This window comes from Lonchura striata, chromosome 37 (genome assembly GCF_050655825.1).
Source record: "Lonchura striata isolate lonStrDom1 chromosome 37, ASM5065582v1, whole genome shotgun sequence".
Classification (NCBI taxonomy): domain Eukaryota; kingdom Metazoa; phylum Chordata; class Aves; order Passeriformes; family Estrildidae; genus Lonchura; species Lonchura striata.
The window spans coordinates 13,580,102-13,594,723 of NC_140739.1; the positions used below are offsets into that span (position 1 = coordinate 13,580,102).

Below are 14,622 nucleotides of genomic sequence, written 5' to 3' on the forward strand. Positions count from 1 at the left end.
ATTAACCCTACCAGACATCTTTGCACAGGCAAGACTCAGCCATGCGTTTTTCCATCAAAATGCACCTGCCCTTGCCCGACAATTTAAAATATCAAAAGAACAAGCCAAAGCCATACTAGCCACATGCCCAAGCTGTCAGTCCTTCGCCCTTCCACCGCTGCCAACGGGGATAAACCCCCGAGGGTTGGCAGCATTGGAGCTGTGGCAAACAGACATCACTCACTATAATCCTTTTGGCCGCCTGAAATACCTGCATGTGTCCATAGACACATTTTCTGGGGCCGTGTTCGCGTCACTCCACACTGGTGAGAAAACAAAAGATATCATCAAACATCTATTCATGGCATTTGCCACATTAGGAGTCCCAAAAGCCATCAAAACGGACAATGGGCCTGGATTCACCTCGACAAGATTCGCACAATTTCTACAACAATGGGGAATTGCCCATTCCACCGGCATTCCCCATAACCCCACAGGACAGGCAATAGTGGAACGCTCCCACAAAGAGTTAAAAAGGCTGCTAGAACAACAACACGATTCGGCTCTGGCCATGACACCAGTTGAAAGATTATGCAAGGCACTTTATGTTCTTAATTTCTTAAATTGTTCTGACCGGGAGCCGAATCCCCCTGCACTCAGACACTTTTGCAATAACACCAGGGCAGTTTTGAAAGAGCGTCCGCCAGTCCTCATCAGAGACCCAGAATCAAAAATCATCTCAGGGCCGTACCCTCTGATAACGTGGGGGAGAGGGTACGCTTGTGTTTCCACAGCCCAGGGTCCCAAATGGATTCCTGGAAAATACGTCAAACCGTACCTTGAGAGCACTACCACGGACCCCCCAGCGAGGAGCAACCCAGCAACCCCATCACAATCACCACCAGATAATGCAGTGGCGTGGCGACGGAGAAAAAAGAAGAGGACCGGAAGACCACCCAACATCGTCTCCCGGGTCCTCATCACAAGGACATACCTACCTCTGCAAGACTTAACAACTTCCGCCACCCCATCCCCTCCTGTGCCGTTCCCTCTACCCTCATACCTAACCCGTCATCCCTTTACCCCTCCGTCCTGAAATTTATTTTTATTTTAACCCAAAAGGGGGAGCTGGGGGAGGGGAGGGAACCAAATGTATGTTGGTAATATTGTTTTGTTTAATTTTAGTACTAGGATGGCTGCCAGAACATCATTCACCCAAAAGAAACAACAGAAGATGTCCCACTGCGCCCAGCTGGTTGCAGCCACGCTTTCCATCCTCCTGTGGCTGCATGTAGCAGATGGCTGGGTGGTACCACAGCCGAAAGAAAACGTCTGGATCACGCTGGCAAAGTCCTTGCAGCAGGATAACCTATGTCTGGCCATGGGCAACGTGGACAATCCCCTGTCCACTTGCCTGGTAGGGGTCCCCTTGGTAGCTGATGATTGGCCGGTATCCAATTCCGACCTGCTCCGAACCACGGGTAGGAGGCCTAACCCGGTCGATACTTGGGATGAGTGGACCAAAATTTTGCCCAACAGCAAAGAGGAACCCCAAGAATTGGACTTACTGGGGTCCTCCACAGCTAGATATTGTGTCAAATTCTATTATAGGAGGCCAAGTCAAAATTGGCACGGAATTGACTTGGCCAAAGACACATACCGGAAAGATGTAACACCTATCAGTAAAAAATATAACAGCCAAACCTGGTGCAATTATACTAGCCAGGTGATTTCAGTTTCATCCACTCATCCCAAGACATTGCCCAGGGGGATGTTTCTTATCTGTGGGGACAGAGTATGGTCGGGAATTCCATCTCGGCTCCAGGGAGGCCCATGCAGCCTTGGCAAGCTTGCTACCCTCACTCCAAACAGAACTCAAATTCTAGATTGGAAAAAAGAAAGACAATTGGCACGCACCAAAAGATCATATGCTCAATTCGACGAAAATTGTGACTCCGAAATTTACGATTGGGGAAAAACAAAGAGGGTCGCTGTATCCATCTTTTTACCATGGTATGCAGCAGCTAAGGCCCTCGGTGAGCTTTCTCACCTGGAGTGTTGGATAAGTAAGCATGCCAACGCCTCGTCTGCCGCCCTCTCCGATCTTCTGGCAGACCAGCAAACCACCAGGCAAGCCACATTACAAAACAGAGCGGCTATTGATTTCCTGCTGCTCGCCCATGGCCACAGCTGCGAGGACTTCGAAGGATTGTGTTGCTTCAATTTAACATCACGGAGCACTTCCATCCAAGCCAACATCCAGCGGATCCGGACCGAAGTACAGGACATCAAAACGGAAACTTCGGCTGTGGACCCCGTCCACAAACTATTGATGCAGTGGGGCATTCCCGGGTGGGCAGCCTCCATTTTAAAAGGACTCTTTTGGATTTTCATAATTATCCTTCTCATTTCAGTTGCCTTAACCATCTTCAAAAAGACGCTTACCAAGACTTTGGCAAATATTTATTTAATTAACAAGAACGGGGGAGATGTGGGAGGGGACTTGGGAAACTGTCCCCCCGAATTACCCTGGGAGGTGACAGGTGTGTAGTTCCCCGCCTCCCCTGTTATCAATCAGTATGTCTGTCATCCCTTGGTGCTAGAAAATTCTTTGTTCTTTATACCTCCATTGGTTCCTTCCCTGAAGCCGCTCTTTCCCCTTACCCTCATTGGTTATAACCCTGCCACTCGACCCTGACTCTGCCCCCGAAGCCTTCCTTCACTGAACGCTTCATGCCTGGACCCTCCCTCTCTTGTCCCAGTTATAATCCCGATTCCGCCCCCTGTTCGGCGCTCTCAGAGCGAGCTCCCTCCCGGAGTGGTTGTTTTCCCTTCGCTCCCTGAATTGCTGTTCCTCAATAAACCCTCCTGGAATTAAAGCCGCCTGTGAGTCGTCCCGCCTTCATAGAGGAAGATTTCATTACGCTATCCGGCTTTCGAGGACTCGGCTCTCTGACAAGCAGAGTGGTCAGAGACCAAGAAGCCCTCAAATTTATATTTCAGTTGTTTTCTAGAAAAACAGGACTTTCACTGCTGCTGGGACTCACTGTGTTTATTATAGGCTTTAGCGTGGTGAAAAGCTTGATTTTAAAAGCAATTAACTCCACAATCAGCGTCAACCACGCCGCACTGACAGCGCCTTATGAACTGGAACCCTTGAACAAGGAAGGGTTTCAAGAAGAAGGAAACATCTGGTTTCAAAATGAGCCCAGAGACTGTGAAGCCCCTGTTTAAATACTTATTTTACCCTCTTCCCCTCTCTTTCTTTTTAAACAAAAAAGGAGGAGATGTGGAGTTGCGTTATTTGTATGTTTTATTATCCCTGTATTATGTATTGGTTTATTCCTTTGTACCCCCATGTACAACTTGGTTTATCCCCAGTTTTCCCGCCTTGTCCTCCCTTCCCGCCTTTCCAGTATCTGTCCATCACCCTGGAAGAGGCGCAGTCTTTCCCTTTACCCCTCCCAGGTGCCTTGTCTGTCACTCGGTGTTCCTTCCCATCCATCCAGAAGCTTCTACTCAGGGCACCGGGTGATTGGGCGAGGGCCTGGGGCCCCTCCCATATCCTTCCCCCATTAGACCACGTTGTATCACCCCATCTCGGAGCCACTCCCTACCCCTATCCCCATTGGTTACCGGTCTTCTCCTCCCTTACAGTTTATAAGCCAGTGCAAGCACCTTGTGCTGGTTGCTGTTGGCTGGCACCGTTCTAGGATATTTCGCCCCGTTGGCCCACAATAAACTTGGACTTAGCCCCCAACAGGATCCGCTCTTCATTTATCACCACGAGGCTTGCCAGCGCTGCCCGGGACCCACGAAGGCACTCTCCAAACCCCAGCTGGGAGCGGCGGAGGGTGCCTCAATCGCCCGCCCTCGCCCCAGGAGGAGAGCTAGCTGAGAACAGGGATCTGGGGCGGGAGTGTGGCAAGTATAGGTCCCACTGTGCGAATCAGCTTCTCTTCAATTCTCCTCTGGTCCTGATCCGTCAGGCGAGCTAAGAGATGACTCATCCAGAGCTGGTTTAGTCCACTTTGCTGGCACCCAGAGTGAACCTGTAGGGGTGGAAACACAAAGATATCCCCTTCCCCAATATAGGACCTTTGCTGGACTCTGCCAAATACCTGTTTTAGGGTCCCTATACCTGACCCATACTTCTTTGCCCTTTTTGCTCATTTCTTTCTGTCCATAATGTACCATTGCAGGTGGTGCCTCTGAATCCCCAAATATACACAAATGATTAAGAACAAAGAGCACCTTCATTAATCTTTCCTGAACATCTCCAATCTCTCTATGTTTTTCCAAGTATCTCTTCAAAGTTCCATTTGCCCTTTCTACAATTGCTTGTCCAGTGGGAGAATGTGCTATTCCTGTAATGTGCTTAATTCCCCATGATTTCAAAAATCTATTCACCCTGCCACCAATGTATGCAGGACCATTGTCTGTCCTGATCTGCTTTGGCACTCCCATTACTTCAAAACAACTACACAAATGCCTTATAACATGTAATGCTTTTCCCCCAGCTTGAGCTGTTGCCCAGATGTATTTACTATATGTATCTATAGTAACATGAACATATTTCAAGCAACCAAAACTATTTACATGAGTAACATCCATCTGCCAGCGCTCATTAGATGAAAGACCTCATGGGTTAACTCCCCATCCCATGCCATGACCCCCATTACGATGACTACAGATGGGACAAGCTCTAACTATAGCAGTGGCATCTGCATGGGATATTCCAAACTCCCGTTGTAACTCTTTTGCATTCTGATGAAACATAGAATGTGCCTCCCTAGCAAGCATTTGCCCTGATAAAGGAGAAGTTTGAGTCACTGTGATGAGCTTATCTGCCCGAGCATTACCCTCTCCTAAGCCAATTTCCCATTTGTGACTTCTTATATGGATGATAGCATAAGGATGTTTTCGGATTTTTACTGCTTTTTGAAGTTGTATGAACAGTTCAAATAGTCTCTGATTCCGTACTTCCTTGATAGCAGCATCCTCTATTCTTTCCACAACACCAACTACATACAAGGAATCTGTAACAATATTCAAAGGCCCCTTTGGGACTGTTAGAGCCCAAACCACAGCTGCTAACTCCAAGGTCTGAAGGGTCATTTGCAGTAAGGATTTCATGATTCCAGACTCCCTGCTCCTGCCATGTAATTGCTGCTGTTCTTGACCTCTTCCCTGCATCTGTGTATGCCGTTATTGCACCAGGATTCGGTTCCTTTTCTCACTGTGGCCGAACCATCCAACTCAATTTTCCAATCCACTGTAATGGAGGATTTTTAATACTTTCAGTTATGACAGTACCTCCTACTCCTAGCAGAGCTTCCTGCAGTTCTTCACTATTGGCCAAATACCATTGTAAAGAGTCCTTTTTCATAGGAATCTGTATTAGTTCAGGCTCTCGCCCATCAATTTGCAAAATTCTCTCATGACCCCGTTTTACCAAAGCTGCTAACAGTTCAATTTTTTGAATTAAAGTCTTTGTTTGCTGAAGTGGAGGGGTGTTTAGCCATTCTAACACCCTGATCTCCCCCGTTTTTGTTTCTAGTTGGGTTAAAGCCCCCAGCAAATGTTTTTCACCACACCATATAGTGAGATTAAGCGGGATTCCCAGTATTCGTCGATGTACACGACCCTGAACCACACAGTCTGTAATTTGCTGAAGAGTTCTTTTCTGCTGAGGATTAAGGGTCACTGGTGCTGTTGGGTCTGTGCCCTTCAATAAGGGTCTAAGAGAATCCAACAGTTCATTTGGAAGGCCCACTATAGGTTTAAGCCATTGTAAATCACCTAGTAATTTCTGAGCATCATTTAAAGTAACAATCTGTGTTTTCAGTTGTAATTTTTGAGGCGTTACCAAACTTTGAGACAATGTCCATCCCATGTATTTCCAAGGAGGAGTTAACTGTATTTTCTCTGGGACCACAACAAGCTTAAAACGTTCCAGCAAATTTTGTACATGCTTAACCTGTTGACTCGGAAATGATTTAGGTTGAGCAATCAAAATATCATCCATATAGTGATAAATGATAGCTTGTGGCCACTGTTGCCTCAATGGTTGTAATGCAGAATCTACATAAAGTTGACATAAAGTAGGGCTGTTACACATGCCTTGAGGCAAAACCGTCCATTCAAATCTTTGATCTGGACCTTCTCTGTTCAGAGCTGGCAAAGTAAATGCAAAGTGCTTTGTATCCCTGTCATGCAAAGCTATTGTAAAAAAGCAATCTTTGAGATCTGTTATCAATAGAGGCCATCCTTCAGGTAACATTGCTGGATTAGGCAGACCTGGCTGTAGTGCACCCATTGGTTCCACCTGTTTATTAACCTCCCTTTTCAAAGTCCATTGCTTTACCCATATAGGCTGATCACTTTTCCAAATTATGGGAATCAGGAAAGTCCAAGCAATGGATATTATCCCAAAGGGTGCTCATTTGTCAGGACAACCCCTAGCTGTGCCAAAATGTCTCGCCCAATTAGGCATTGCACCATAGATGGCAATTGAACAATAGAAAATATTGCTTTTATGACTTTACCATCTATTGAGACAGTAAGAGGTGGCGAGCGACTTGCAAGAGTTAAACCTCCAACTCCTGTTACTGCTGTAGCAGCTGGCTGTAAGGGCCAATGTGCAGGCCAACACTGTGGTGCAATAATACTTGAATCTGTCCCCGTATCCAGCAAACCTGTAAGCATGCATTTTTGTCCCTTATACTCCAACAAAACCTCTTTTCTTGGCCTGTCATTCAGATCCAAAGTTAATAGAGTCAGACCTCCTGTAGATCCAAATCCATCTCCCCCACGGCTCACAGCCTTGCGCGAGGATACAGCTTTAGTAACTTGCTCCAGAGGAACCAATTGAGCAATCCTTTGTCCTTAGTTAATCCGAATAGAAGGAAATGCAGTATGAACCATAATCATGATCTCGCCAGTATGGCCTGCATCAATGACACCAGGCAGCACAAATAATCCAAGCATAGAGGCCAACGATCTTCCCAATAACAAAGCTCCCATTGTCCTGCCCTCGATTATAACAGGTTCATTAACTCCAGTGGGGACCTTCTGTGGCTGTGGTGTCATTAAAGTCACTTCTACTGCAGCTGCCAAGTCCATCCCGAGGCTCTCTCTTGTGGCTGGACGCAAGGTGTCCTGTTGGACAAGCTGGAGCAGCTATTTGTGTCGGACCGCGGCTGCTCTTGTTCGCGCTGTTTCAGGCGTTTCCCGGTCTCCTCTTACAGGCAGCAATGTTATGAGTATCCGATTTGCACTTAGGACACCATACTCCAGCAGCAGAGCATTCTCGCCGAACGTGTCCTGTCCCTCCACATCGGAAACATCTCATACGGCCGCCGTAAAGACTTCCCTGGGTTGCTACCAACGCTTGGAGGGGTGCAAGAGCAGCTAACACCTGTGTCTGTGAAGCTTTTGCCTGCTCTTTTAACCCCTCCCCCAGCTCTTTAATAGCCTCAACTAAAAATGCCTGCTGCCCCGTTGGTATAGTAGCCATCCTCTCTAATGCATCTTCTATAGTCCAATTAGCTCCTAATGTGTTTAGCACACTTCTTGTAGAAGCATTACAATTTTGCAAAGCACACTGCTTCAACAATGATCCACGCACAAACTCAGGCCCTCCAGCTCTCTCTATTGCTGCCGCTGCCTTATCAATAAACGCTCCAGAAGTCTCATCCCTTCCTTGTTTAATTCCCATATATGCTGGCAAACCTCCCGGGTCTTTCACCTTATCTATAGCTCTTCGAGCTAGTTGCATTTCTTCTCGACACTTCTCAGGTCCTAGCATAGCTTGTGCTTCAGTGTGAAAATATGGTCCTAAGCCCATCAATTCATCTACAATTACTCCATGAAGAGGATCTCCAGGCTGCCTTTGTATAGCTACAGCTTCATTAACTTCTGCCTGCCAGTGTGCACCAAACAAAAGTCTCTGATGCGGCGAGAAAATAAGTTTAGCAAGACTTCTACAATCTCCTGGTAGCAATATATTAGTACTCCAAACATAACCCAATATCTGCCTAGCCGGTTCACTAGTAACTCCAAATTGACTCACTGTAGCTCGCAACTGTGACAACAACTTCCAATCTAACGGTGTAATTTGAGCTGTTAACCCTCCGCCTGCCTGCTGCTGAAAAATTACAGGACAAGCCAGTTCTGCTGCTAGTTCCAAAGCCTGCCCATCTCCTTTGTCCAGCTCCTCTCTTGCCAAAGTCGCCCAAACTTCCCTCCGTTCCCTGGCCAGAGCCTCCGTTAGGTCAGACTCTGCCATAGGGGTCGGCTCACTGACAGACAAACCTCGACAAACCGGCGATTTCTGTTCTGAGGGGGCTGGAGGAGCCGTGGGCTCACAACGTGACTCTGTTTCCGTGTCTTCAGGCACAGGTCGCAATGGAGGTAACTCCACTGTAGACACAGCAGGTGGTATGGAAACACCAGGCAACCAGTCCTCCCCACTATAACCTCTATTTTTCTCTAGTGCTGAAGTTCTCTGTTCAGAAGCTTTCTTTTCTGCCTGATGTTGTAATAACTCATTGTGAACTACCTTCCACAACTTTCCCAGCTTTTTAGCTGTCTTATCATCATCTAAAACTTCCTCCCACAGTTTATCCCTGAACTTACGCCACTCAGACAACTCATGTACTGTATGAGGATTTACAAAGAACCCCTTAGAATACCCATATGTTAATAACCCTGGCAGATCTTTTTGCAAATCAATGCCTTTAATCTGCCTTCTCTGCAAGAATGCAGTAAATAAATCATATGCTGCTTGCCTCTCCATACCTATATTGTCAGCGCTGTTGCAGCCCTCCGAGGTCGTCGGCAGCACGTATCGGCCAGGCTTGCCCCTGCAGTCACCTGGGGCACGGAGCACTCTATTTCAATTCAGCACTTTTGCCATCCTGGCTGCATCAGGACCCGAACCCTTTCTTGTCACTCCACCGTGGCGCCTATCACGTCGATCGGGTCACCATTTTGTGGAAAAAATGACGGGAGACAAGTCCATTCTATAATGTCAACAAGTCTCAGTTTATTCCAAGCACACATGTACAGTTACACCCATTATAATGAAGCTCATGCATATTGCAAAACTTAGGCTCATCAATGGTGTATTAAAAACAGGTCAACCCCACCTTTGGAGCTTTCTAAGCTTGCTTTGTTTTCCCTTACATTTATCTTTTTGCTGAACATTCTACTGTTGGGAACCAGCTTACCCAAGGACATAAGATATTATTGCTACATCTGCTATTGCTGCACTGTGCAATTTTCAGCTACTGCTTCACTAACTGCACGTAGTCATGTCCTTTCTCACAAAGCCATTCATCCACAAAACTCTCCATAAAATGCAGCCTCAAATATCCCCATAATCCAACCAGGAGCCCCCCAAAGCTTCCCCTTCTACCACAAGCACATGGTGAAAGAGAAATAAGAGTAGAAGTCCTGTGATTTTGGGAACAATCCTGAAATTCTGGGAAAAACTCCAAAATCCTTGGGAAAAAACCCAAATCCAGCCTCAATTATCCCTAAAATCCACCCTAAAACTCCCCAAAGCTTCGCCTTCTGGGACAAACCCATGGTAACAGCAGAATCTTCAGAAAAATACACCAATTTTGGGAACAATCCTGAAATTCTTGGAAAAAAACCACAAAATTCAATTTGGAACCCACCCAAAATCCCGTGGGAAACACCCAAATCCAGCCAGGAACCCCCCAGAATTCACCCTGAATCTCACAAACCTTCCCCTTCTACCCCACAGTGAGATCCAAATCCAGGGGAGAATCCACAGATCCTTGGGAAAACAGGAAATTTTGGGAAAAAGCCTGAAATCCGGGGAAGAAACAGAAATCCAGCCAGAAATCCACTCCCAATCCCCTGGGAATGACCCCAAATCCCTGTTGGAACCTCCTAAATTCTTCTAAATTCCTCCAAAATCCTGCTGAAATTCCCCAAATTCCTTCTAGGACTTCCCCAGATCCCTCAAAAACGTTCCTGATTGCTCCTGGAACTGCCCCAGATCCCTTCTGGAGCCTCCCCAAATCCCTCAGAACTCTTGAAAATCGCTTGGAAAACCCCAAAATCCCTCTTGGAACTGCCCCAAATCCCTGAGAATTCCCCCAGATCCCTCAGAAAGCCCCAAACCCTCCCCAGATCCCCTCTGAATTCCCCCAGACCCCTCAGAAAGCCCCAGATCCCCTCTGGAACCTCTTCCAGATCCCCCCAAAATCCTCGGGAACAACCCCAAACCCCCCGAGCCGTCCCCAGCTCCCCCCGGAGTGATCCCAAATCCCCCCGGAGCCAGCCCAGGTCCCCTCTGGAAGCTCCCCGAGTCCCTCGGGAAGCCGCAGATCCCCGGGAGCCGCCGGGCAGCGCCGGGAAAGCCCAAAGCCCCGCGGCAGTGCCGCATCCCGGCCGGAGCTGCCCCGGGAGCCCCGCGGGGCCGGGGCCGGGGCCGGGATGCGCCGTCCCAGCGGATCCAGCGCGCCCGGCCGGGCTCGGCCAGCGCGGCCCAGGGCAGGGAGCGCTGGTGGGGCGGGAGCGGGAGCGGAGCGCGAACGGGACCAGCGCAGAGCCAAGGGGGGAGAGGCCCCGGCCCCACAGAGAGCGGGGCCGGAGCGCGGGGCCGGGCGGGGATGGCTCGGCGATTGTTCCGGGCGATTCGGGCACTCGCAGCGATCTCTGCGGGATTCTTGGGCTGCTTCTGGGAGGTTTGGCTGGGATTTTGAGGGAAGTTTTCGTGGGGATTTTTGGGGTGGATTTCCTCGCACTTCGGGTGGGATGTGATAGGACTTGGGGGCATTTTTTGGGGAATTTGAGAGGGGTTTGGTGGGATTTTGGTACGGATTTTTGGAGTGGATTTGGAGTGGATTTTGGGGGGGGGGGGGGTTTGAGGAAATTTCGGTGTGATATTTTGAGTGATTTGGTGGGATTTTTTGTGTGGATTTTGTGTGATTGAGGCATTTTTGGGGGCATTTTTGTACAGTTTTTTCTTTGTGGATTCGGTGGGATTTTCATGGGAATTTAGTGGGACCTTTTGAGGGATTTTTGTGTGGCATTTAGGGGGATTTTGAGGGATTTCTGTGAGCCTTGGGGTGATTTTTGGGGTGAATTTTGTGGGCTTTTGGGTGGAAATTTGTGGAGATTTACCTGGGATTTTGTGTGGATTTTCTGGCATTTTCAAGGATTCTATGGTGGAATTTTTATGGGATTTTAATGGTATTTTTGGTGGGATTTTTTGTGAGGATTTTGAGAGATTTTTGTTGGATTTGGGGTGTTTGTTTGGGGATTTTTGTCTGATTTTGGTGATATTTTTGTGGGGGATTTTGGGGACATTTTGGTGAGTTTATTATTATTATTATTTTGGTGGGGTATTTTGTGGTTTTTCTCAGGATTTTGGTGGGATTTTGGTGTTTTCTCTTGGGATTTTGGGCAGATTTTGTGTTGTGTATCCAGAGTGACTTTGGGCAGCTCTGGGGCAGCTTTTGGGGTTTGTCTCCCATTTCCCCCAGCTGTGGGAAAGCCCCGAAGCACATCCTGTTCCTGCCCAGCTCCCTGAGCAGCCCCAGGAGCTGATGCTCCCCCTGCTCCTCAGCCAGGGAGATCTGGGGCAATCCCGGCATTCCGGCATTCCGGCCAGGATTTGGGGCACTGCGGGATTTTGGGGCTTGCAGGGTGAGAGGCTGAGGGGGGCTTGGAGCTGGATTTTTTTGGAAAATATCGGGATTTTGGGGGTGAATGTCTGGGATTTTAGGGGGGATTTCTGGATCTTTGGAGGAAAATACCAGGATTGGGGGGGAGGATATTCTAGATTGTTAGGGAGGAAATTTCTGGATTTTTAGTAGTGAATGTCTGGATTTTTAGGGGGGGAATTTATGAATTTTTGGGTGAGGACTTACAGATTCTTTGTGGAGGGATTTCTGGGTATTTTTGAGGGGGAATGTTTCTGGATTTTTGGAGGAATGTTCTGGATTGGGGGGGGGGGAAATTTCTGGATTTTTGGGAACGTTTCTGTATTTTTGGGGAATGTTTCTGGATGAGGAATGGGGTTGGTTTTGGATTTTCTGGGGAGGAATATTTCTGGATTTTCTGAGGAACAGAAATTCCTATTTTTGGGAATGTTCCAGGATTTTTTGGGGGGAACATTTCTGGATTTCTTTGGAGAACATTTCTGAAATTCTGGGGGAATGATTCAGAGCATTTCTGAATTTGGGGAGAACATTCCCAGATTTTTTGAGGAGCATTCAGGGGTTTTTTGGGGAACATTCCTGGGTTTCTGGGATAAGTTTCCCAGGTTTCTGCGGGATCATTCCTGGGTGTGTGGGGAAGGTTCCCGGGTGTTCCGGGCTCTCCTGGCCCCGTTCCCATCCCAGGTTCCCGGGGTTCCAGGAGCTGCGCTGGTGCCCGGGCGCCACGACATCACCTCGCTGCAGTTGGACACCGAGGTGCAGGCGGGCGCCGCCCGCGAGGCCCTGCAGGGCTCCAGCATCACCCAGAGCCACCCATGGAGATCTCCTTCGCCAAAAAGTGACACAGAACACCCCAAACCCCACCAAAATAACCCCAAACACCCAAAAAAACGGGCCTGAAATACCCCAAAATCCCTAAAAATCTGCCTCAAACCCACCCCTAAATAACCAAAATGTGCCCCCAAACACCCCAAATCCCTCCAAACCACCCTGTAATCTCAGAGGAATGCCCTGAAATCCCTCCAAATCACCCCAAAATTCTTCAAAGCTGCACCAGAATAGCCTAAAGCTGCCCCAAAACACCTCAAATGCCTTCAAGCTGCCCCAAAATCCCATGGAAACACCCTGCAGTCCCTCCAAACCACATAAAAATCCCATAGAAATACCCTGAAATCCCTCAAAGTGCCCCAAAATCCTGTAGAAACCCCTGAAATCCCATAAACGTGCTCCCTAATCCTCAAAACCACCCCTAAACACCCTAAATCCCATAAAACTGCACCCAAATCCCATAGACCTCCCACCAAATCCCAAGAAAATACTCCAAAATCTCAGAAAACTGCCACAAAAATGGTCCTGACCCTGCCCCAAACCCCCTGCACGTCCCCACTCCCCCAGGTAAGTTCAGCTCAGCCCAGCCCAAATCCTCCCTTTTTTTTCCTAAATCCTTTTATGTCCTACATCCTCCTTTTCTATCCCAAATCCTCTTTTTTTTTTTTTTTTTTTTTATTCTAAATCCTCCTTTTTTTAACCCCAAAATCACTTTTAATCCCTAATGTCTTTTTGACCCCAAATCCTTCTTTTCCCACGCTAAATCCTGCTTTTCCCATGACAAATTCTCCTTTTTCCTCCCCACATCCTTTGTCTGTCCCCAAATCCCTTTTCCAGTGCCAAAATCTCCCTTTTCCACACCAATTCCCCACCTCATTCCCCTTCCCCATCCCAAATCCCCTTTTCCCATCCCAAATCTTTCCCTGTCTACGCTAAATCCCCTGTTCCCACCCAGGATCTTTCCCCATCCTGAATCCCCCAATTCCCACCCATTCCCCTTTTTTTCCCGGTGTTGTACCCAGGATCTTTTTGCAGACATTGCACCTGGAGCTGCCCCAAATAACCCCAAACAAACCCCATATAACCCCAAATAAACCCCAAATAACCACAAACAAACCCCACTGTGTCCCCAGGGCTGGCGTGGATTTGGGGGGTCATGACCCCAAACTTTGGGGACTGGGAGGATTGATCCTAAAATTTGGGATTTAGAGGGGTTTGGCACCTCGGGCTTTGGGAGTTTTTGACCCCAAACTTCGGGAACTGGGGGAGTTCGACACTCCAGGGTTTGGGATTTTGTTTTTTTTTTTCCATGATTTGGGGATCAGGGGGTTTCACCCCCAGACGTTGGGATCAGGGTGATTGGACAACCCAGGTGTTTCAACCTCCAGGATTTGGGGTTTGGGGGTTTAGACCCAAAAATTTGGAAACTGGGGGGATTGACCAACTGATTTTGGGGGATTTAACCCCAAAGTGGGGGAGATCAGGGGGATTTGACACCCCAGGGTTTGGGATTGAGGAGGTTGACCCCAAAGTTTGGGAATTGAGGGGTTTCACCCCAAACTTTGGAGAGGAGGAGGGTTGGACAACCCAATTATTTCAAACCCCAGGAGTCGGGGATTGGGGGTTTTAACCCCAAACTTTGGGGGCTGGGGGTGTTTGACACATCAGGATTTGGGATTTGGTGGTATTTGACCCCAGACTTTGGGAATTGGGGGTGTTGGACACCCCAAATATTTTGAAACCCAGGATTTCGGGTCAGGAGGGTTTAACACCAACGTTTGGGATTTGGGGAGTGTTTGACACCCCAGGATCTGGGATTTGGGGGGTTTGATCCTAAAATTTGGGGTTTGGGGCAGGGGGGAGGTTGACATCCCAGAGTTTGGGTTTGGGGGTGTTTGACCTCTCCCCTCCCAGTGTTGGGATTTGGGGTGTTTGACCCCAATGTTTGACCCCCCGGGTTTGGGATCGGGGTTGGGATAGGAGCCATTCCCTGGAAACAACGGTGGGATCGGGATCGAGAACAGGAACGGGAATGGGATCGGGATCCGGAGTGGGAGTGTAATGGGGTTGGGAATGAGATCGGGATCGGGAACTGGCCCGGGAACGGGAACAG

The 14,622-nt window shown here is 48.3% G+C and overlaps 1 protein-coding gene across 1 annotated transcript; it reads left to right on the top strand.

The window, feature by feature from the left end:
- The first annotated feature begins 1,129 nt into the window (after positions 1-1,129).
- On the top strand, positions 1,130-2,927 carry LOC146763965 (uncharacterized). Its single transcript, XM_085565707.1, has one exon. It carries the CDS (start codon positions 1,130-1,132, stop codon positions 2,528-2,530), a length of 1,401 nt encoding a protein of 466 aa, XP_085421833.1. The 3' UTR covers positions 2,531-2,927.
- Positions 2,928-14,622: the final 11,695 nt, after the last annotated feature.

Bases quoted from the DNA above. Each gene is read 5' to 3' on its own strand.
- LOC146763965 (XM_085565707.1), top strand. From the start codon at position 1,130: ATGTATGTTGGTAATATTGTTTTGTTTAATTTTAGTACTAGGATGGCT.